This window comes from Bos javanicus, chromosome 3 (assembly GCF_032452875.1).
Source record: "Bos javanicus breed banteng chromosome 3, ARS-OSU_banteng_1.0, whole genome shotgun sequence".
Classification (NCBI taxonomy): Eukaryota; Metazoa; Chordata; class Mammalia; order Artiodactyla; family Bovidae; genus Bos; species Bos javanicus.
Genome location: NC_083870.1, coordinates 7,545,674 through 7,570,279, shown reverse-complemented (window position 1 = coordinate 7,570,279; position 24,606 = coordinate 7,545,674). Strand labels below are relative to the sequence as shown.

The following is a 24,606-nucleotide window of genomic DNA, read 5'->3' as shown; positions in this document are numbered from 1 at the left end:
GGGAAGGAAGGCTGGCTGAATGTGAATGTTCAGGATCAGCGGAGGAGAGCACTGTGGGAAAAGGGGAAATTAATTGTTTGTAAGCTTCGTAAGAAGTACAGGGTGAAGGTCACACTCAGCTTTATATTTTCAATGGTGCCAACCACCAGACTACATGGAGGAAGACGAAGGAATGAACAGGTTCCTACATCTTGGGTAATGACTAGAAAAAAACCCGAACAGATCAAGGAAGCTGGTTGACAGTGGAAGAGCCGGGGAGGGATCAGTGCCACAGAGCAAGTGCCGTGGGAGTCAGCTCATTCCAAATTCCACCCCTCAGCCCCCCAACGGAGCCCCGCTCTAGGAGGGAGAGGAGCTGCCTGGGAGCAGCTCAGCATGAGGATGGTTCTGTGAAACATAGACTCATCTCCTTCTGGGGGAGGCATATAATCCTGTCAGACATAGCCATGCTAAACAAAAACGCATTTGGGGTTATTTTTAATTTCTTCTTTATTTAAAAAAAAAAAGCATTTTTTTTAATGTTTTTTTTTCCTTCAAAAACTTCTCCAATACATAAAAAAAATTTCCCGCCCCTTAGCACTTCTTTCTTGCCTCCTTCACTCCTGCTCCTGGTGCCATCTGCCTACAAACCCTGATGACAAAGCCTTCTCAGATGGAGATCAGGAAGCTGGAGGGGGTTGAGGGTTTGAAGGAAGGTGGTTACTGGTCAAAAGGAGAAGTTGATTTGCACAAAAATATAAACCATGGAGGGTGAGACCAGCACATACACGAATGGATTGATCTACAATCCACATAGAAAAAATAGACCCAAATTGTCATTTTACATTTGCAATATTATACAAAATAATATATATTTTTTAAACAACACATGCGTACACACACACACACACACAAACACACGCAAGGTGCCAGTAGCCCCGCTGCACTTCGGCTTGTGGGGACAGGGGTGTCAGTAGGCGAAGATGACATGATAGGTGACCTGGTGGCCATTGTCCCAAGCATAGAGCAGGCGGTCCTTGGGGTTGTAGTCTATCTGGGTGGTGTAGGAGTACTCATTCTCAAACAGCAGCCTGGGGACAATCTGGGTGTTGGTGTGGGTGTCGAAGGCGTAGGAGATGTTGGCGTTGCGCTGGTTGTGGCTGTCCACGGCGTACAGCACCCCGCAGATGACAAAGCAGTTGCCGTAGAGGTTCCTCCGGAGCCCCGTGCGCCACGTGGTCTCCTTCTGTGTGCTCAGGTCCACGGCATTGAGCTTGCTCAGCACGATGACCTCCTGGCTGAAGCCCTCGTCGTCCAGGGCGGGGTAGATGAGCCACAGCCCATTCTCGTCCACAGCAAAGTCCACATCCGAGTGGCCCTGCCACCGCCAGGGTGTGGCCTCCTCATAGGCTACATCATGGAGCATAGCCCAGGCGGCCACATAGCGCTGCTTCAGGTCATACTTGATGATGTTGCGGGTGAAGGCCCGGTTGTAGTAGAAGGCACCATTGTACACCACGTGGCCCGTGCCAATCCAGCTGTAGGGGAGCTTGTAGGAATTGCTCCAGCGACCTGCGGGCGGTGAGAAGGCAGGAGGCTTCAGGGCGACAGTGCAGTGACAGCCGCCAGGCGGGGAGGGTGAAGGAGCAGCCCAAAGGGAGGGGATGCGCCATGGGCTTGGGGTCTGGAGCCCTGGGTTTATATCTTGGCTCTGCCACTTCCTACTTCTGTGAGGCACCCTCATCTGTCATTTATAAATGACAATTCCCACTCCCCTCGTTGAGCTACTTCAAGGATCCAGATGCTAACATACATGAACATGGTTTATAAACAGTCAAGGACCACGGGAAAGGGAAGATGTATCACTTCCCTTGGGTAGTTGTCCCATGTCTCAGGGGCTGGAAGATGAAAAGGGGTGTGGAAGAGGGACATCCTATTGCTAGAAGTGTCTTTTACCATCAGAAGAAGGTTTTCCCCTTCTTATCCACTGTGTGCACCTTGGGTGATCTGGTCATTAAAACAGAGGACATGGAGAAGGAAGACCCTCCCTCAAGCTGGACCTGTAGCACGTACCTTGTTTGAAGTTCTCCAGGTTCCGGAACTCTACCAGGGTGTTGCCATAGTAATAGTTGGTTACGTAAATCCGCTCATCTTTGGCCAGGGGGTCCTTCATCCAGGCCCCCTCATTCCGCCCATACGTGTTTTGTGTAATCGGCCCTGTGATGGTGGAGAGGGTGTCCTTGCACCTTCCTGATGGAGGAGAGGGGGATGGAGGGGTTAGGCTGATGGAAGAATGCCCCACCCCTAGGGCCCTTGCTGGCTGCCCCTCCTGGAGTCTGAACCCCTCCACAGGCTTCTACAGTCCTGTGTAACCAACATAACACCAGATGTTTGCCCAGCATCCTCCCCTGCTGCTCCTCTTATCTATCCAAGGTGTGTCTGACTCTTTGGGACCCCATGGGCTGTAGCCCACCAGGCTCCTCTGTCCATGGTATTCTTCAGGCAAGGATACTGGAGTGGGCTGCCATCTCTGACACCAGGAGATTTTCCCGACCCAGGGATCGAACCTGCATCTCATCTGTCTCCTGCGTTGGCAGGCAGGTTCTTTACCACTAGCACCACTTGGGAAGCTCCTTATTTACCCTAGTCTACTCTTATGAAGCCGTCTACTGCCACCATCCTGGGCCACATTCATGCCACCACGCTTTGCTCCTGCTGACCACTTAGTCCTACAAACTCACCCCTCAGGGATCTAAGCTCCCATGTGCTTTTCTGACACCACTTTCTCCTCTGAAAAACCATTCTATCCCCCATTGGATTCCATCCTGCTCCCACAGTATTGTGAATGTGCCTCTCTTACAGGACACGTCACCTTCGGTTTTGACGATGCCTGTGCATCTCTGTCCTGATTCAATGCCCATCCCCACCTCAAGCATAAACCCCAGGGGGTAGGGGCTGTGGCTGTCCCCTTCGTGTCCTTGGTCCTCAGAACACAGTGTCCGACAGGCCGTGGGCACTGGGCAGATGCTCTGAAACTTGGATGAATACCCGGCAGCATGAGAAAGGTGACCAGAGGAGAGGACTCTGCATGCCCAGGAACATAGAGCTTCACCAGCCACCAGGCAGCCCCAAGGCGGTTGGCCCAGACCAGCAGCAGAGAGCAGCCCTGACTGTGCAGTGGGTGTCATGTCCGAGGCCCACCTGCTGGGTCCGAGAGAGCTGTCCTCAAGCCTACGCCCCTGTGAGCAGGGTGCCAGGACCCCATTCTGGGAATTGGAGAGGCCTGGGACCAAGTTCCCAGATAAGGAGCTTGTTCTGGGCTGTAGGAGCCTCCTTCAAAGGTCAGGTCTGCTTTAGTAGGACAGGCACTCTGCCATGCCCTCCTGAGTGACCCCCTGAGAAGTCCTCAAAGACCACTAGAATCACGTGTGTGTGTGTGTGTGTGTGTGTGTGTGTGCGCGCGCGCGCGCTCAGTCGTGTTCAACTCTTTACGATCCCACAGACTGTAGACCGCCAGGCTCCTCTGTCCATGGGATTCTCCAGGCAAGAATACTGGAGTGGGCTGCTGTTTCCTACTCCAGGGGATCTTCCTGCCCAAGGGATCACAACCCCATCTCTTGTATCTCCTGCATTGGCAGGAGGATTCTCTACCACTGTGCCACCTGCGAAGCCCCATAGACATGCTGGGTTCTAAATCAAATCGAAAGCCTGCCTGCATGCTTACTATGCAGTATTATTATATTGAACATGGCCCCAAATGATACTAAAATCATGTGGCCACTTACTGAGAGCATGTCTTTTTGCTCTTTTTGTCTCTGCACTAATGGTTATGAAGGAGACGGGAAGAGAGGGATGTGGGAGAAGCTGATTAACCCAGCTTTTACAACTTCCTCCTCCTCTCTGGTGGCTTAGATGGTAAGAATCCGCCTACAATGTAGAAGACCTGGGTTCGATCCCTGGGTCAGGAAGATCCCCTGGAGAAGGGAATGGTACCCACTCCAGTATTTTTTTTTTAAGTACAAAATAATTTATTACAGCATTATATAGGTTGGCATTATTTTACAATGAATTCTTTTCTCTCAACAATTATGAATCTAAATATACACTTAGCGTGAAGGAAAACAATTTTAATTAGAACAGTTTCTCTAAATAAAATCTTTTGAATTTATATTTGTCTTAAAAGGAAGTATTAATGTTACAGACATATTTATATGGTTCTGAAAAAAACATATTCAATGATGCTATTACTGTTTTCTTATATTACTTATACTGTATAAGACAGTATTCTTATCAAGAGAATTCCATGGACAGAGAAACTTGGCGGGCTACAGTCCATGGGGTTGCAAAGAGTCGGACATGAATGAGCAGCTAACACTTTGACTTCACGCTCTTCCTCCTCCTGGCAGCTGGGACCAGCAGAACACCCCCTCCCCAACCTGCCATCAACACTGGCTCGTGGACGGGCAGCAGCGATGAGAGGGATCTGCCCCTGACACTCACATGGGACCAAAGAGCAAGGGCCCACGGCTCAGATTCAGGGCCCTCTCAACTCCAGGCCACCCCTGTTTCCAAACTGTTTCAATCTGTTCCATCCCTCCTGCTCCCACATTAGTGGTCTGAGCTGGCAGGACGGGGCAGGCGCTGTGCCCTTGGCCCCGCGCCTGGGGCAGCCAGGCGTCTAAAAGCAGGATAAACATTGTTTCCCAGGCAGGCCGCACAGTTGGGTGCAATTGGCAGGGCTCAGGCATCTCTGTGTGGGGTTTATTAGGTCCTGGTCTGACAGAGAGGGGAGGGTTTTGGTCTCTGTAAGACAAACAACAGAGCCTACCAGCCAAAGCTTCATTCCCCCACAACTGAGCTCATCTGCTCGAGACAATAAAACAAAAGAATCTGCGTGAGCCTGGGCAGCAGAGTTCTGATGGAAAATATCTCGTTCCCTGGTGCTGAGTGGGACCCTGCCTGCCAGTGGAGAAGCTGTGCTTCCTCAGAACTAAGGTGAGCCTTAGCGTGCCATGCCCAGAGAGGGGCATTTTTGCTTGCCCCCTTCCCCTGGAAAAGCCCAGTGAGGACCCAACTCCCTGCATCAGAGGCAGACCCCAGGCAATACCCAGAGCCTCGCAAGTGGCTGTGAGAAGCCAGGAGTCTCTGTCAGGGTCGCTATGGCTATGCCACCTTCCTGCCCAGACGCGGAAACTGCAGATGAGCTCTTGGAAACTGGGACTCGTCTAAGCTTCGATGCACTGCATCGCCCCAGGCAGCTTCCAAACCCCTCCAGGGTTCTGTCTCAGCACTAAGGCTCTGCGGTGACGGGGCCTTAATGTGAAGCTAGAGAACGTGCAGCCCCCTCCCCGATTTGTAGCCAGAGGTCTGGCATCGCTCTTGGTCTTGCTACAGACCCCCAAGGTCTGTGTTTCATCTGAAAAGTCACAGAGCTTTCACTTCTTCCACAGAAAAACAAGCAAAATATATGCCCTCTCTACATCATGAGCACACTTGGAGAATGCACTCTGATGATGGTATAGAAGGCTGAGTATTGTCTTCCAAAGGTATCCAACTCCTAATCCTGAACGGGACTGTACATGGCAACAGAGAGTTTGCCAATGTGATTACCTCAGGGATGCTGTGATGGAGGGTGGCCAGGGGAGGGGGGAGACTAGCCTGTATTATTCAGGGGGGTCCTAATCACAGTCATAAGTATCCTCATAATAGGGAGGCAGAGGGAGATTTGACTGCAGAAGAGGAGGCAACCTGAGGATGGAAGCAAAGGAAGGATGAGGAGGAGGCCCCAAGCCAAGGAATGCAGGCAGCCACCCGAGACTAGAAAAAGCAAGGACTGGACCATCCCTTGGAGCCTCAGGAAGCAACCAGTCTCCTGACAGCTTGATTTTAGTCCTGAAAGACTCATTTCAGCCTTCTAGTCTCCAGAACATTCGAGAATAAATTTCTATTGTTTAAGCCATTAAGTTTGTGGTAATCTGTTACAGGAGGCATAGGAAACTAAAACAGATGGAGGCTGCTTCTGGAGTCAAGCATCTGTATTTCTGTAGGAAGAAGGGAGTCTCAGCTTACAGCTTCCAAGTCCTGACACCCAGGACCTCAGGATGTATCAGCATATGCCCTCAGATAGAGCAAATGCCAGCAACACACAGAGGGGTCCAGTACAGGCAGAAACAGTGATAGGTGTGTGTGGTCTGGGAGCATGTGGACACGGGTTCAAGGGAGGTGAGTAAACCTCGAGGCCCAGGCCCATCACTATGGTCGGAGAGTCTGGGGCCATTCAGATGCTCCCACCCTTGGCAGCAAAGCGTCAGCCCTGGAGAGAAGAAGCCACGTGTTTATTCCTTTCCAGGGCTAATGAGAGAAAGAAGGGAGAGAGTTCAAAGGCACTGTGGAGAAAAGAGAATGCTTCTGCCTGCTGCTCAGAAGTTCTCCCCCACAGTATGGTGACAGGGAACATTTCCTAAGCTGTCTCTATGTACTAACTCATCTTATCATCAATGGTCCTGGGAGACAGCTGGCCCTGCTTCAGATTCCCAGGGTCTGGGGATGGGATGGGGAGGGGGGTGGGAGGGGGGTTCAGGATGGGGAACACATGTACACCCGTGGCGGATTCATGTCAATGTATGGCAAAACCAATACAATACTGTAATTAGCCTCCAAAAAATAAAATTAAAAAATTAAATTTAATTTAAAAAAAGATGGCAGACAGCATATATAATAGGCCTTCCTCCTGCCTCAAATGCTATGAAGGCATGACAAATTTGATATGATAAATTAGCATGCTTCATTTTTAAAATAATCTTTTGATCTCTCTCTTCTGTAAGTGGTTGCCCAAGTGATATGTGGTCACTTGGAGTACTTGAAAATACAATTATTCTCTTTCAGGAGAGCATATGTATGTAATGTATAAAAATTTTGCTATTAGAATTAAAACTGCCACTTCAGAGGAAATGAATGATTTTGCTCTAGCTGAACCAAATGTACTAGATGATTAAACCTCCCACAAAGGAGATTTATGCACAGAGAGGGTTCCTTCTTTATAGAAGTTAACTATGGTAAATACCTACCATTTTTATTAATTTCATCTTCTCCGGTGAAAAGATTTTTTATTTATCTCTTCAACAACTTAAGTAAAATGTAGAAGTTCTAGCCCTACTTGACTAAAACCAAACGACAACAGCAAAAATAACTTGGAGGATAATAGAAATGTTTCTGGCCCATAGAAACATCTCTATTATACTGGTTTCTAAATTTCTTTATTTGCAGATGGTGTAGCCCTCACATGTAAAATACCATCTATGAACTAGGAATAGAGGATAGAGACAGGACCACGAAATCAAGCTATTTGTCCCAAACTCATTCTCTAGTGTTTTCCCCTTGGTTGTTGCTCAGTTGCTAAATTATGTTCAACTCTTTGCATCATCTCTTTTAATTTAATGTACTGATGGACAGTACAGCAGTCTTTCCTGTCCTTCACTGTCTCCTAGAGTCTGCTCAAATTCATGTCCACTGAGTCGATGATGCTAGCCAACCATCTCATCCTGTTTTTTCCTTAAGCTCCAGTTATATTTGAAATAGGTTCCCCTTGATATCTGTGGGGGATTGCTTCCAGGAGTCCTGATGGATAATGAAATTCGCAGAGGCTCAAGACCATCATGTAAAATGTCTCAGTACAATGAATACAGTGCAGCTTCCATATGTCAGAGTTCCTCGTCCTCGGATTCCACCAACTATGGCCCAAGGATACAGAAGGCCATTTGAGTGAGTCTCTTTGAAGCTAAAGGATATCTTGCCTTATCTATTATATGTATTATCTTCTAAAATGTTTATAGGTTAACAACAAAAAAAAGGTTCCCAGGGTCTGTAGGGGCTTTTCCTCTCAGCACATCAAGCTGCTCAATCTTGCCATCTAACAAAAAGAAGTCAGCACACAAGAGGCCCCTCTGCCCTCTAGGGCTCCCAGCTGTGGCTGTCACGTGGCAGGCCTCCACTACAGGGTGGAGCAGCCCCAACACACTCCTCTGCCCCTCCCCGATGGCTGCCTTAAATGCTTGCGCAGCGTCCACTGGGGATGCTCTCTGGCCCTTTTATCCGAGTCAAGCCTGTCTTGTGCACCCACCCTCTTCACACACTCGGTTTTCCTACCCCTCTCTCCTGGTTCCCACTTGCCGTCCAGGTCAGGCTGTCTTTGGCTGGTTCTCTTTTCTGCCCGCCTTTCAGATGTCATCTCTCAGAGCCCCAGTTTCAGCCCCTCGTCTTCCTCTTTTTCTTCCTGTATTCCCCGGGCACACTTGGCTCTCACTCAGCCCAGACTTTGTTTCTGAGTGCCAGGTGGCCACCCCGTTATGAGACACTTCCCTCCTGAGTGTCCTCCGGACTCCTTAATGGATTCAAAAAGGAATTCATTTGCTTCAGTTCACAGCCTGTTCCTCCTATACTTCTGTCCAGGAGAAAGGCACGGCGCACCATTCACCAAGCCGGGAATCTTGGTTCTCCCTGCTGTCCACCTCTCCTCTACGCATGGCCCCATTGGTCGCCGTCTCCCCCCTCTTCACTTCTCAGCTCTTCCATTCCACCTCTGTGCTTAGCTTAGACCTCACGGTCCCTTGCCTGGATCACTCCAGTTACGATGGTGGTTTCTATGGCTCGTCTCTAACCCCTTCTAACCCATCCAACCCCTGTGCCCAGAAGTCCTGAGCTGCCTTGCTGCTTAAACCCTTCACTCACCATCATCAACTGCTGCAGGAAGCCCTAGGTCCTATCCCAGTGCATCAGCCCCTCCTTCAATGCCATCACTTCTTGCCATCTCCCCTCAATCAGAGTTCTCAAACTCAAATGCCTCTAGGGGCCAGGTGTGATGGAAATGGGTGAAGCAGGCTGAGTATGAGAGGATGAGTAACAACAGAGACTGGAGTGGATTGGAAGAGCAGCTGACCTAAAGGCATTCAAGTTTAAGGCTGACAAGACATCTTGGGGGCGCATTTGGCCCTCGGGTTGCTAGCTTTGAGATCTCTTGCCCATACCTAACTGCTCATACAGCCCATGGTGCCGTGCCTGGAGGTAGCTTCATGGACATGTGAACCGGGCAATCACCTTTTCAAAACTCTGCTATGGCCATCTTGTAATTCTTAATCATTTTAGTTTGGATTTTTATTTTATAGTTAGAATCTAATAGGACAACTGGGCATGTGCATTTGCAGAGGACACAGTACATGTGTCCACCTTCCTATGGCCCACTTGCGTGCAGGGGACACCGGTGGGCCCACTGCTCATGGGGTTACGGTGAGACTCAGAGTGAAGATAAGGCAGGTGTGTTGTCCCTGTGACTGAGTGCGCCGGGCATTGCAGCCCCAGAGGCCACACTTGCCATTCTAAACAGAACCTCGAATGCAGAAAGAAGGCAGCGGTATGCTAGGAACCACAAATAACCAAGTAATCCCATTATATTCTTTCTCACTTGTGTTATTTCCTTGGAGTAGACAATAACTCATGCTGAAAATGTTATAGAAGAGGGAAAGATAGGGCAACTCACAGTTCCTTTTCTTTTATTCAGGGAGCCAAATGTAGGGAGTGGGGGTAGACTGTGAGCATATTAAGAAGAGAAACAGATGAGTTTGTTGTGTGCAGTATTTTCACTGGGCTGCTAAGAACAAATTACACAGGAACATAGGAGCCATGAAAAACAAACTGTATCATCTTGGTGGACTCCACACGTGAGTTAAATGATCTTATCTTTGCATTGAAAACTGGTAGTGCACAATATAAACAAGAATGATAAAATCCACGCCAGTTATTTAAGTTTTTAAAAAAGTATTTCTTACAATGGCATGAAGTAGCAAAGAAAAAAACCAAGTGAATGAGAGAGAGAGATCAAAGAAAGGAAACAGCTTTATATTCACTATCTTCAATGGCAATTTCCATCTTGCTTTTTGAACTGGGGCTCCATGTTTTCACTTTGCAATGGGCTCAACAAAATGTGTAGTCAGCCCTAACTAAACTGGTTCACTGCTGGGGCTCTTGTTGACTCTGGTCCTTCTTATTGCAATGCCACCGTCCTTCCTGGCTGGTTTTGCCTCATCCCTCAAGACAGCTAGGTCAACTTCTCTTTCCAGAGGAGAGTCCCTCTGACCGCAAAGCACTCTATGCATCTGCTCACCACCCTGAGTTGAAATTGGGTTTGCCAGGTGGCTCAGTGGTAAAGAATTTACCTGCCAATGCAGGAGCCACAGGAGATGTGGGTTCCATCCCTGGGTTGGGAAGATCGCCTGGAGGAGGAAATGGCAACCCTCTCCAGTTTTCTTGTCTGGAGAATCCCATGGACAGCAGAGCCTGGCGGTCTACAGTCCATGGGATCACAAAGAGTCAGACATGAATGAACAGCTAAACGCCACCCATCATCTGAACTGAAACTGTGTTTCTGGGTCCCATATACGAGCTTGTGCACAACTCCAGGTCGGGGACCCTGCCTCACCTGCTTTTGTAGGATCAACACCTACAGCGCCAGCACTCAGTACTGTCCTTCAACTCAGTACTGACAAATGTGAGTGTGCTCCTCTGCTTAGAACCTTCTCTAACACCTTTAGATCTAAGTCCTCATGTCTTACTCCCTTCATCATCAGGCCCTCTCCCCTACCTCTCCCGGTCTGTGCCAGCACCGTGGGTGCCCTTCAACACCCCTGCAGAGGCTCACGCTGTCAGCTCTGCCCTGGTGACCACACCTGGAGAAGGAGCTCACAGTCAGAACCAGAGACAGCCTCCCCTGGACCACATACCTTGCCAGACCTGTCCACTCTAGTCCCTGTAGCCCCTCCTGGTGACACCTCCGTGGAAGTGGCCAGAGTGCAGGCCCTTTCCCAGCCAGCGTGGCGAGGGCTGGGTGAATTAGGAGTGGCCTGTATCCTTGTAGACAGGCACAGACTCTTCCTTACCCATTTACAAGGAGCCACTCCACTTTATATTTGTCTTTCTAGGGCCAGCGGCCTCTGTGTTCTGACAGAGGCTCCTTGTGGTTTCAGGGGCCTGATGAGCTGATCAGCACAGTGAGAGCGGAGTGTGTCTGTGGAGCTGGGGCTGGGAAAGGTGCCTGTCAAGAGACTCTGGGCCGCCGACGGGACAGTCCTTGGTACTGAGTCTGGGTGCTGTGGAGGCTCCGGTCAGCACTGCCCTGCCCGTGTCGGTGCCACTTACTCAGGCCGTCTCGTGCCCACTGCCACTGTGGCCAGCCAGGCCTCGGGGGTTGTTACGGCCAGTTACTTTGTGGAAGAGGTGGTCTTCATGGGATCACATTTCTAGGTTCAGCCATGAGGCAGGCTCTGGTATTGCTGTCATCCCGACTGTCCTCTTCGCTCCTCCCCACTCCCCTCTCTGCCCCACACCAGCCTCTCCTACAATGCGCATCACAGCCCTTAAGGTCTGGGACTCTGCAAAGCCACGGCCATGGGGCACCCGTGTTCTCATCCTCTGTGGCAGCCTGACCAGAGCTCCCCACACCACCAAGGATGGTGACCAGTCCCCTTTCCTCCCTCCCGGAACCCGGCTCCCATCAAGGATGGTGTTTTTCCTCTCTTGTCCTCAAGCAGCTATGCTTTGGCCAAAAGTTAATTCTAATTCGTTTGTTTTCGGAATTTTTCTGAGCATTTTACAATTCCCCTGGGGAAACTGGTGGACATTTTTGGGCATCACAAAACCAGGTTTGGAAACCACAGGATAGGATGTTCCTTCTAAAAGCAGCCTGTTTAAAACCACTCAAACAGCTCAAACTCGAAATTGCCAGGCTCATTAAACAGCAAACAACCTTTCGCAGGTAGCAAGTCAGTGGCGTGTGTTGGTTTCAGACAAATGATGCTTATTTAACTGAAGGCTACATATAGTCTTACTTGGCCAGGCACAGGCAGGCAGGAAGTGTGCTAAGAAGGTTCCAGAAAAGAAATCCCATCCACACTAACAGCAGCCTGAGAGAAGCATGTGGCAGCAATACGTGATTGGAAATGATTCCTGAGAAAACCTGCCAAGACTCCACCTGCCTTCTCTCTGTGCCACCCCCTCTTTTCACCCCTTGGCATTTGAAGAAGCACTTATATCTGTGTCCGTGTCCCTGTGTTTTTTTCCGCAGTAGATACAAGAGATAAGAATCCCAGATCTTCTGAAAAAAAAACCCTACAGGCCAGTCTTTAAGCAGAAGCTGACATCCTCTGTGTAAGACAGATGGATAAAGAAGATGTGGCCCATATATACAATGGAGTAATACTCAGCTGTTAGAAAGAATGAAATAATGCCATTTGCAGCGACATGGCTGGACCTGGAGTTTACCATACGAAGTGGAATAAGTCAGAGAAGACAAATATCGAAATCTAAATAAAAATGATACAAATGAACTTATTTACAAAACAGAAACACAGTCACAGAGAATGAATTTATCAGGAGAAAGGTTGAGGGGAAGGGACAATTAGGGAGTTTGGGATACATATCAGATCAGATCAGATCAGATCAGTCGCTCAGTCGTGTCCGACTCTTTGCGACCCTATGAATCGCAGCACGCCAGGCCTCCCTGTCCATCACCAACTCCCGGAGGTCACTGGATATTTATACACTGCTGTACTTAAAACAGATAACTAACAAGGACCTACTGCATAGTACAGGGAACTCTGCTCAATATTCTGTAATAACCTAAATGGGAAAAGAATTTGAATACGAATTGGTATCAATATATGTATAACTGAATCACTTTGCTGCACACCTGAAACTAACATAACATTGTTAATCAACTATATTCCAATATGAAATAAAAATTAGAAAAAAAGAACCCCAGCTCTTTTGAAAAATCCCACAGGTCAGTCTTTAAGCAGAAGCTGACATCCTCTTTTAATGTTATGACCAACCTAGATAGCATATTCAAAAGCAGAGACGTTACTTTGCCAACAAAGGTCCATCTAGTCAAGGCTATGGTTTTTCCTGTAGTCATGTATGGATGTGAGAGTTGGACTGTGAAGAAGGCTGAGTGCCGAAGAATTGGTGCTTTTGAACTGTGGTGTTGGAGAAGACTCTTGAGAGTCCCTTGGACTGCAAGGAGATCCAATCAGTCCATTCTGAAGGAGATCAGCCCTGGGATTTCTTTGGAAGGAATGATGCTAAAGCTGAAACTCCAGTACTTTGGCCACCTCATGCGAAGAGTTGACTCATTGGAAAAGACTCTGATGCTAGGAGGGATTGGGAGCAGGAGGAGAAGGGGATGACAGAGGATGAGATGGCTGGATGGCATCACTGACTCGATGGACGTGAGTCTGAGTGAACTCCGGGAGTTGGTGATGGACATGGAGGCCTGGCATGCTGCGATTCACGGGGTTGCAAACAGTCAGACACGACTGAGCGACTGAACTGAACTGAACTGACATCCTCTGTTGTATAGGCGCTCAGTTGTGTCCGACACTTGCCACCCCATGGACTCTAGTCCGCCAGGCTCCTCTGTCTGTGGGAGTCCCCAGGCAAGAATACTGGAGTGGGTTGCCATTTCCTTCCCCAGGGGATCTTCCCAACCCAGGAATTGTCTCCTGTATCTCCTGCATTGGCAAGCGGATTCTTTTCCATTGAGCCACCAGGGAAGCCCCTCTGTGACAATGTGCTTCTGGTCGAACAGAATAGTGAAGCACAAGAGAAAGTGTATCCTGTCTCCTGCTCCTCTACCAGGTAAACAACTTCCAGGACACAGGGTCTCTCTTGTCTGGGCATCGGCATCTCAGTCAGGCTAACGAAGGAGGTGGAGTCCTGAGACCTAAGAACTCCAGAAAGATGCACATCGGAAAAGCTCGCGGGTGGCGACACCCAGGGGAGGCAGGTGGGTTGTGGAGACAGTGGAGAACTCACTGGCTGGAAGTGAAAGTGTGAGTCGCTTAGTCGTGTCTGACTCTGCAACCCTATGGACTGTGGTCCACCAGGCTCCTTTCTCCATGGGATTCTCCAGGCAAGGATCCTGGAGTGGGTAGCCATTCCCTTCTCCAGGGGATCTTCCCAACCCAGGGATCAAACTCAGGTCTCCTGCATTGGAGGCAGACTCTACTATCTGAGCCTCCAGGGAAGCCCCTCTCCTACTGGCTAGGAAGTCACCAAGGGAAGAGTTTCCAGCCAGGCAATCACCATCCCTGGGGACATACAAGGAGTGTGGACCTACCTGCGGCCTGTATTCCACCCGTCTGTGGAGGGATAGTGGTGGGCAGCTGGCTAAGTTTCTGGAGGAACTGTCCCTGTCACCTGAGTGGTAGAGGTATGGGGACCCTGGGGAGTGCACTCCTGTGGCAGTGGGGAGATGGGATGCTGGGCTCAGGGTCTGTGAGCCCATGAGCAAGGTCAAGGCTGCCCAGAGCCAGTGTGGAAGTGGACCCTTTGCTCAGACCCTGGGGCATTCTGCAGAAACTGAGCAAGACCCACAGCTTCAGAACTGATTTCTCCACGCGGTGAGAAATGGATCTTCTACTCTGGGGTCTGCTTGCTCCCACTGTGACAGTGAAAGGGACGAAAAGAAAAACATTCTTTCCTCCCACCCCAACCTCTGTGGCTCAAGAACTGTCTTCTTGCTTAGCTTCCTCCTGGCCAAGGTTCATTGGCTATTTCCTTGTTATTACTCTGGGGTTTTTTTTCACCCAATAAGAATTCCTTGCTATATCACGGCCTGATACACTTACTACAGGATATAGCTGAGGAAACTTTCTTTACCAGCTGAGCTACAAGGGAAGCCCAAGAATACTGGAGAGGGTAGCCTATCCCTTCTCCAGTGGATCTTCCCGACCCAGGAATCAAACCAGGGTCTCCTGCATTGCAGGCAGATTCTTTACCAACTGAGCTATTTAGGGATTCCCAATTGAGGCAGCAATCTTTAGTAAATTTCTAATTTCTGAGACCTGCAGAAGGGCAGAGATTTGGCTAAGGTCACACAGCTCTCCGCAGTGGGGACTAGGCTACAACCAGGCATCTGGCTGCTGGTAGGTGCCCCTACCACCATCTGTCTGGCATGGCTGGCACTTTATCCTGAGGAGGAACTGGAAAAGAGGATGCCAAGGGGGCTGAAAATGGGAAGAAGGGAAAGAAAGGTATAAGGCAAATTGCATCTGTCAAATCAAGTATATTTTTAATGAAATTACTATTCAATAGTGTTATTTTTCAGTGTTGATGGTGACTTAATGAATGTTTAAGTCTTTTTGAAAAAGCCATCTGTGGCAAGTCCCACTTCCCCCTCACCCCGCCTCCGCCCACGGAAACATACATAGACACACACACACTTTCACGTTTCACTGTTCTCAGAGTCATCTTATGGCCATGGAGCGCCCAGGCACAGAACAGGCTACATTCTCTGTTTCTGGAACACACCCTGCTCATTTAGACCTACCCAGTCAGAATACTTTCCTTTTCCACTTAGCAAACTCCTGTTCATCCTTCAAAACTCAGCTCAAAGGATACCTTCTTAGAAAAGCTTTCCCAGCCTTCTTAGCTGCCAGGCAATCTGCTGCTCCCTCTGCCCCTGTCTCTCCACTCCTCTGTTACATCATTTATCACACGATGCCATGATGTTCCCATGCTTTCTAAGGCCAGGGGCTAATGAGATTTGTTCCCTGGGGCTCACTATTTCCCTGTTCCCTCTTTTAATATTCTGGGATCCCCCCACCTACACACACATAAGAATCTCTTGTTAGTTCATGGCCTGGTAAACATCCTGCTGAAAACGTGTTGCTGCTGCTGCTGCATCGCTTCAGTTGTGTCCGACCCTGTGCGACCCCATAGACAGCAGCCCACCAGGCTCCCCCATCCCTGGGATTCTCCAGGCAAGAACACTGGAGTGGGTTGCCATTTCCTTCTCCAATGCATGAAAGTGGAAAGTGGAAAGTGAAAGTGAAGCCGCTCAGTCGTGTCCGACTCTCAGTGACCCCATGGACTTCAGCCTACCAGGCTCCTCTGTCCATGGGATTTTCCAGGCAAGAGTACTGGAGTGGGGTGCCATTGCCTTCTCCAGCTGAAAACGTAGTCATCACTAAATAACCAAATATCCAACACCCATCACAAAGCCTAGTACACCAGCATTTGACAAATGTTTATAAAACTTATTAATGAAGCTGAGATCTTAGCTCCACTAATTTATTTTAGAAAGGAGTTTTCTACTCTTGTCACTGGCACATTGTGAATATAGACCCTAGATGTTAAAACTGATCGTTGCCCAAGGAGTAACTCCACTTGCCTTTCTTTATGAAGCAGTTGGAGCATCTGACTCTCCCCTCTCCTTTCAAGCTATTTCCAGGCTCAGCCTTTTACTTGAGCAGGAGACCCAAGCCAGGCGGAATGGACTCACCTATGACGTTCCGTATGTCATCTTCTTCCTCGGGGCTCAGGGTGGGGCCAGGGGGAACTGTGCCCTGTCTGGCAGTAGAATCTTTCCCTGGTGAGTCTGTCCTGACTGGAGGCGGAGGCACTGGGGCTGTGTGCGTCACCTCCACAAAGGCATCCTCAGGGGCCGCTGACGGAGGAGCTGAGGCTGGCGGTTGCTGGGTGGCTGTGTGGGCCACAGTGGTAGCTGGTACCTGAGTAAAAGGTGTAGGGACTGCCTCCTCCGTGGGATCTGGAGACACTGAGGTCGTCGGGAGCGGTGTTGAGAATTGTTCGACTGAGGCAGAGACTGCAGGGTCAGGGGTGCTGGGCGCTGCAGTGGAGGCGGGCAGCCGGGCGGAGGGCAGGGCTGTGGTCGGAGTGCCAGCGCTGGTGGTGCCGGCATCAGCTGTCACAGCGGCGCTGCGCCTGGTGGCTGCTGGCCTCCGGGTGGCGCTGGTCAGCAGCTGGTTGTGTCTCAGAAGCTGATCTTCAATTAGCAAATCCATTCCGTGTTCACCACTGAAAAATTCGTCTTCTGGGAAACAAACACAGGTGTGTTTGTGACTCAGGAGTCAGCAACATGTGGTGTGTGGCAGATTAATGAGGGTTTCTTTCATCAGCATGATACCCTGATTTATTATTTTTTTTATTTTTTAAAATTAATTTTAATTGAGGATAATTACTTTACAATATTGTGATGGTTTTTGCCATACATCATGAACCAGCCATAGGATACTCTGATTCAAAGTGGAGCCCAGGTGGGATTTAGAAGAAGAAGGTGAAAGGAGCACAGATGGACACATTTCCTGGAGGGTCTCTCTGAACAGTCTGCCTCCACCCACCACCCAGGAACCGCAGCCAAGGGCTACAAAACCTGGGAGGAAGTTAGTCACTCACTCAGTAGTTATCAATGGAGCACAAACAACAATGAGCCTTCACAGAGTTTCTATCTAGTGGTGGAGACGCCAAACATTAGACAGATTGTCTCCTTGAAGGTGTTGTGAGGAAAAGTCTAGTAGGGTGAGGGGAAGGGGGGGATGGGAACCTTGCAGTCATGGATAAAGTGGTCAAGATGAGACTCAGTGGGATGAAGAGAGGAGCAGTGGCTTGAAGGGAGGTAACCGAGCAGGTGACGGGGAGGAGTATTCAGGGAGAAACAGCAGCAGTGCAAAGGCCCTGGGGCCGGAACACATCTGCTGAGGCTGAGGAGCAGTGAGGTGGGCAGAGGTCAGAGGGAACACAGCCAGGTCATGGAGGGCTTGGCTGCTGTGTTTGGACTTCAGTTTTTATCCTGCATGAAATGGGGGAGGCTCCAGGGTTTTGAGCAGAAAAGGAATACTAAGATGGAGTGTTTTCTTAGGACACAAAGAGGTCTAACCACAAAAGACATAACTGGTCGACTGGATTTTATCTGCTCATCAAAAACATCATTAAAGAACTAAAGGTACAAGCCATGGGCAGAAATAAAATATTAATATCTGCAATACAAAGGATTTGTCCCAGAATATAAAAACCCCACAAATCCATTATTTATTTTGGCCATGTAGAGAGGCTTGTGGGATCTCAGTTCCCCGACAAGGGATTGAACCTGGGCCACAGGAGTGAAATCACCAAATCCTAATCACTAGACCACCAGGGAACCCCACAAGTCAATAAATTAAAACGTTACACAGTTAGAAATGGGCAAATTGATTATGCCAGCAACTGGGGGAGCAGAATCTATCAGGAGGCAGCTGAGGGGGACCAGATGAGAGGAAGTGGCGTAGCAGGGAAAGGGGAAAAGCTAGGTCTCCTGGGGTGCTGGGCAGGGATAGATAGAAGAAAAGGAGGGGCCGGTGGCAGGGAAGAGCCCAGGAAGAGGAAGTGTAGGGGAAACAAGATAAAGATGAGGTGAAAAGGAGTATCTATTTTCTGTGAAAGAGTAAGAAGGAAAGAGATGGAAGAGTAGGTGCTAGAGTCTAGGTCAAGAAGCCCAGGGTCCCCCTAGAAAAAGCAGGCAGGAGAAGCCTCTGTGTGTCTCTGAGTGGGTCACCCCTCCATGCCTCAGTGTGCACGTCTGAGAATGGGGAGGGCACAGAGGCCCCTTCCGGCTCAGCCACGCTCCGCCCTGTGGTCCTCTGCAAGCCCAGAGAAGGCAAGTGACTTGCCCCCGGGGTGCTCAGCAAGCTGTGAGGAAAGGCAGTAAGAACTCTGGATAATTTGTAACTGCAGGTAAATCTCAGGTAACCAGGCTGGCTCTGCGGGGCCACTGTAGTAATCAAACTGCCGAAGGCAGGTGTGGCTCACAGGAAGTGCCCCTCCAGAGTGCAAAGGGTGACTCCCTCCCTGCCCCTGCGGACCCCAACTCACGATGCTCTTCGATGTCATTCTCCTCCTCGGGGTCCTTGGCTTTGTAGTAGGTGATGCCCCGGATTACGGTGGGCCTGGAGGCTGGCCGGCCCCTCAGGTGGACCTGTCTCTGCAGGGGTCGCTGTGGCTTCACCACCTCTGGTGGAGGCAGTGGCCGCGTCTGCAGGAGCTTGATGGATTTGATCTGTTGGGACACAGTTTCTTCCTGCAGAAACCTCTCTTCATACTGCTCCTCAGAGGGGACACAAGGGAAGGTCACAAGAGGCAGTGCTGGAGTCAAGGCCATCCTAGTCACAACAGCTAATCCTAAAAGCACTTCCTAAGCCAGGCACTGTTCATCTTGTCGTCAGCCCCATGAGGTATGAACCATTTTTAATCATTCCCATTTACAAATTGGGAAATTGAGGCACAGAGAGGTTATGTAAATCACCCAAGGTCCCAGAGCAGAGAAGTGGTAGAGGCAGGATTTGAACCCAGGCAGTCTGACTCTAGACTCTGACTCTAACCTCCATGCTATACTTCCCAGAGAGTGCAGCTGTCCTCTCAGCTCTGGCCTAGAGATGCTGGGTGCCTCAGATCTCACGCAGTTGTTTGTAGTAAATCTATGTAGTTGGAACATGAAGTGTGTTAGTCACGCAGTCGTGTGTGACTCTTTGTGACCCCATAAACTGTAGCCCGCCAGGCTCTTCTCTCCATGGGATTTTCCAGGCAAGATTACTAGAGTGGGTTGCCATTCCCTTTTCCAGGGGATCTTCCCGACCCAGGGATGAAACCTGGGTCTCCCTCATTGTAGGCAGATTCCTTACCATCTGAGCCACCAGGGAATCCCGGCACAGGAAGGCTGAGGGCTAAGATGCACAGCTCAGGATAAGGCATGACTGCTTTTACTTGTGCTCTTGGCACAAACTGCCCCAAGCCCTCCCTAATGCATCCAGAATAAAGTCCAAAGTCCTTGACCTGGCACTGAGAACTCAAAGTGACTTGACCCAGCTCAGCCTTCTCTCTTGCTCCACCCCCAGCCTCCCCACCCTTGGTATTCCAGGCACTTGGGTGACTCCTGAACTGCTTGGCTCTCCCGAAGTGCTGGGTCTTTGCTCAGATTGTTTTCTCTGTCTGGAAGCCATTCCCTTCCCCCCATATAGCCATTTATTGAAATCTACCCACTTTTCAAGGCCTGGCTAAAATCTCAGGACCCCAAGGAAATACTCCTAAACCTTTTCATTTAGAATGCATCTTTCTTTCCCAATCCTTACTTTGCAGCAGAGACTTCTAAGTGACTATCTGAACACTCTCCTTTTTTCCTAACTTAATGAGAAACTGGTTTTGTGGGAGTGGTCCTGGGACTAAGTTCTGGCTGTTAAAGTAGAAGTAGAAGTTGGTGGGAAGAGCTTTTGGAAAAGTTCCTTAAAACATGGGGCTGACTCAGCTGGAAGGCATCATTTGCACTTTTCCTCATTTCTCTGGCCAGGAGAATGTGGGCAGGATGGCTGGAGCTGAGCAGTCATCTTGTGACCATGAGGGGATTTTGAAGATGGACATCACTAATGACATCTCACAGCTAACTGTACCAGCCCTGGGCCACCTGCCTCCATGACTCTTTTTACAACAGAACAACAAACCCCTATATTGTTTAATGCACAATATTTTGGTCTCTTACCTAAAGCTGAACACAACTCCTAATGGATAAAACTCTATACTATTATAACACCTCTCCCATCTTGCCTTCCACAGGAATTTCTTAAGAACGTTGTCTCTGTAAACTATGAGCAATTGGAAGAGCAGAGACAATTTCTTGTCCGTCTCTGATTCCCCTGGATATATGTACCTTAATATTTGTTAAACTGAATTTCTGAATCATAACAAATCCCAAAGAACTGTCAACACCTGTGACTGCCACTGGGATTTTTGTCAAATCAAATGATGCTTTACAGTAGGTAGCCTATGACCTGGGCATCATGATGGTACCAAAAAAAGGCCTCTGCGATGGTTATGGCCACACAGAAGGACCATCCTGTCCGTTCATCCTGGGGACTGACCTCTTGTGTCCACAGTGTGGCAGAGTCCCTGGGCCCTGCCTAGGTCCATCCAGTCATATTCCCTCACCCAGGCCCGTTTTTGAAAACAAAGGGGCTTGGACACAGGGCCTGTGAGCCGGCTGTGCTCCAGTGCAGAGCCACCAGACAGGGCCAGTGGCTCCATCAGTAAAGCAAGCGCGGACCACGGGAGGCGTGGCCCACCTCTGCTCTATGAGGACTTTGAATGGCTGAATTATGAAGAGGTCACTCCCTGTAGTCACCTAAGCCCTGAAAGCTCTTCTTCTCGCCAGGAGGAGGTGGGTGAGCTCCCTTAAATCCTCGGTAAAATGTGCCCAGAGAGCACAGCCCACTTGGAAACAAAACCTCTGTCCCTTTGATGCTCAGTCCTGAGAGGCAGAGCAGGACCTTTGAGCTCCCTGAACGTCAGCTGTCAGGGACCCAGCTGTCATGACCAACTCTTTCACTCTGCCTGCTGCTGCTGCTGCTAAGTTGCTTCAGTCGTGTCTGACTCTGTGCGACCCCATAGACGGCAGCCCACCAGGCTCCCCCATCCCTGGGATTCTCCAGGCAAGAACACTGGAGTGGGTTTCACTCTGCCTAGGAAGAAACAAATCAGATTCTTGTTCTGACCTTTAAAATCTGGCCTAGAGAAAACCTGGAGTCCTCATTCCCCACCACACCCCGGGTCTGTACTGGTTTTCCCGTGATGGAAGACTTTATCCAGATGGCACTGCAGACAGGGAAGCTCCTAAACATGTGTTCTTCACTCCCCCATGCTGACCCACTCCTGGAAAACAGAGGACACTTTCCAGCAGCCTCCCCTTGCTGGGGCCAGAGAGCTGCCTGGAAGAAGCAGGCAGACGTGTGCCCTGGGCAGCCCTCACTCCTGCTAACTGCCCCTCCCCCACTTGCCATGGTTTGCTGGGGAGGTGACCGCCACCAGAAGTGCAGGGAATACTTGGCTGGTGGTGGTGGCATTTTACTGAGCATCTGTTATGGGCAGACATGTCCCTTCATATTCTTTTTAACCCTTAAAACAATGAGGCAAGATAGATACTATTATCCACATTTTACAGATGAATAAAGAGAGGTTCAGAGTCATTTAGCAATCTGGTTGAAGGTTAATCAAGTGAGAGAGCACTTATTAAGTCATGTATGTGCATGCTAAGCCACTTCAGTCATGTCTGACTCTGCAACCCTATTGGACTGTAGCCCTCCTGGCTCCTCTGTCCATGGGATTCTCCAGGCAAGAATACTGGAGTGGGTTGCCACTGCCTTCTCCTTATTAAGTCATAAGGCTATTAAATAATCCAGGGCTGCTTGCCTTCAGAGCCTGTGATCCACCTTGGTATAGCTATACTGTGCTCAGCTGTCACCACAGGACTAACTCATCTGCCGTCCAAAAAGCCCTCAGGGCCGTGGTCTGGCTGGTGTCCAGAAGACTTGGGGATTCCTCATTTCCCATAGAAAAGAGCTGCCTGGGAGGCGGACAAGAGGCCCCAGCCCTCAACTCAGATGCCACAGGCCATCTAATTGCCAGACCTTGGTTTCCCTCTGCATTGCAAAAGCAAGTTGTCATTTCTTCGTGGCAAACCCCAGGAACTGTCTTTAATTCCAGACTTTTAGGGATGAGCGGGAACTGCAGTTCCCGCTCCCAGCCAAGGAGATGGAGCAAGACCATGGACAGCCTCTGCCAGAGAACATATAATTTCCTTGGATTCGCTGGCGACAGGCTGCACGGGGCGGCAGCAGCCCCCGAGTTTTTGTTTCTTCTCTCTGTTAAATTGTTGTATGACCTCAACTCCTGGTGTTTCCATGTTCCCAATCCCACCCTGACCTCTCCACCCAGCCCCCAGAGCCCCCTGCCAACCCTCCAGGCATGGACCTTCTTGGAAAGATGCCTCCAACAAAGTGCCATTCACCATTCCAAAAAACCCTGACGTAATCCATAAGAACCTTGAAAATAACAACCAAACCCAGACACCCCTCTTTACCCCCTTTTCAACAGGGGGTTCACTAAAGAGATAGGAAAAGGGAGAGAAAGATTCTAGCCTCGTCTCCTTCACCTCGCCTCCCTTTCTGGTCCTGCCCTGGCCCTGGCTACCCCCACCACTACCCTGGTTTGGGTGGATTGTGCTAACCTCAGCAGTGTGTGAATGGGGATTTCAGGAGGGAGCAAGGTTTGCTGAGCAAGGAGAAAAAGAGTTTGGTGTGTTTGATTTGGTTTGCTGTTTACCCTCAGGAAATCTGAGCTGGGATCCTGAACATACCACATAATGTGTCATCAAGACAACTGATGGAATTCTCAAGCTCAGTCGACTGGGAAATTGGAGCCAGAGAGGACTGAAGTCAGGGAGCGCCTGATTCCACTGAGCGGCTGGACCGGCAGATGATGCCACACGGGCGGTGACAGGAGCTGCTGGGCCCCAGGTCTGATGAACCCAGGGTGCCTCCAATTCCCTTTAAAGTGCAAATGTCCTCTGGCTCTTTGGTTTACAAGTTCAGACTTGCTCAGGGGTGACCCACCAAGCAGACTAAACATACGCTCAGTCACTGGCGTGTCGAGAACACCCGAAAATGAGAATAAAAATAATTTTTGAAGATATATGATATTTCCAAAAAACCATCAATGGAGTCATCGTGGGCTAAGCCAGAAAATTACTGGCCTTGCTTGTACTTATTTTCTGGTTTGGAAATGGGTTTATTTCAAGTTACAAATTGGGCGGAGTGTAGGCACCAGACTCTCTTCAGGGCCTCTTGTCTCCAAAGTCCTAATCTGCCTGCTCTTCTGCCTTTGGAACACATGCTCAAGGTTCCCCAAACCCACAGCTGCTGCCTGCTTGGCTCCACTTGGGGAATTTCTTTGCTCAAGAGTTCCAAGCCCGCAGGCCTAACCTTACTTCCTCTCTTACCCTGATTCTTAACAACCCAGGCAACAAATCCTTTGCAGCAACACTTCCCAGCCCTTTTCAATGTCACAGCACATAGAACCACAAGTTCAGGGCTTTGCTGTCATTGTCCCAGACCCTCTCAACCCACACTCTGCCCACCTGCCCCAGGCTGAGCGGATCCCGCGATGGGTCACCTGAAATCCATGCTCTGCTGTCCACCACCAACCCGCGGCCCAGTAAAAGTAAGCACGACCTTTCTTAGCTGTCGCTATTCCATGTTTGCCAGGGACTCCTTTTATAACACTTTATCCAGACCTGTCTTGCTGAGAGCATCCACACTCTGCAAGTCCTGCTGCCAGAATTTACCTGTTTCCTCTTCTATTCTTTTAGGGTTAGCTCCTGTTTCACAGGCAGCAATTTAGGAGATAACACATAAATAATAATATATATAACTATCGGCACATAAATATAACTTGGTTGCTGCTGCTGCTGCTAAGTCGCTTCAGTCGTGTCCGACTCTGTGCGACCCCATGGACTGCAGCCTACCAGGCTTCTCCGTCCATGGGATTCTCCAGGCAAGAACACTGGAGTGGGTTGCCATTTCCTTCTCCAATGCATGAAAGTGGAAAGTGAAAGTGAAGTCACTCAGTTGTGTCCGACTCCTAGCGACCCTATGGACTGCAGCCTACCAGGCTCCTCCGTCCATGGGATTTTCCGGGTGACAGTACTGGAGTGGGATGCCATTGCCTTCTCCCATATAACTTGGTAAGCAGAGACAAAAGAAACAGGTATCAGACGGGGAGGTATTTTTAAGCAAGTAGGCCCTCTGGCATCACCCAAATCACATTAGGTAGTGTTTCATTTCATCACACCAACCCAGACACTGCTGAGTGGGCAGAGACAGAGATCTGAGACCCCTGTCGCCACTTTCCGGCTGAGCCACGGGGAACGTGAGCGTTCCTGGACCTGCTTCCTCTTCTGCAAAGTGAGGGTACTGATGTCGG

At 49.7% G+C, this 24,606-nt stretch overlaps 1 protein-coding gene across 4 annotated transcripts in view; it reads right to left on the bottom strand.

Annotated features, from left to right (window-relative positions):
- Positions 1–471: 471 nt before the first annotated feature.
- Positions 472–24,606, bottom strand: part of OLFML2B (olfactomedin like 2B) — a 49,311-nt gene continuing 25,176 nt past the window's right edge. Inside the window, exons 5-8 of one of the 4 annotated variants that reach the window (XM_061400227.1) lie at positions 18,676–18,907; positions 16,310–16,861; positions 2,053–2,229; positions 472–1,551 (exon numbers count right to left, since the gene is read on the bottom strand). In XM_061400227.1, coding sequence (XP_061256211.1) covers positions 950–1,551; positions 2,053–2,229; positions 16,310–16,861; positions 18,676–18,907 — 1,563 coding nt within the window. In that variant the 3' untranslated portion in view covers positions 472–949. The remainder of the gene's footprint in view (positions 1,552–2,052; positions 2,230–16,309; positions 16,862–18,675; positions 18,908–24,606) is intronic. The other 3 variants (XM_061400231.1, XM_061400251.1, XM_061400241.1) reach the window with 3 other exon arrangements.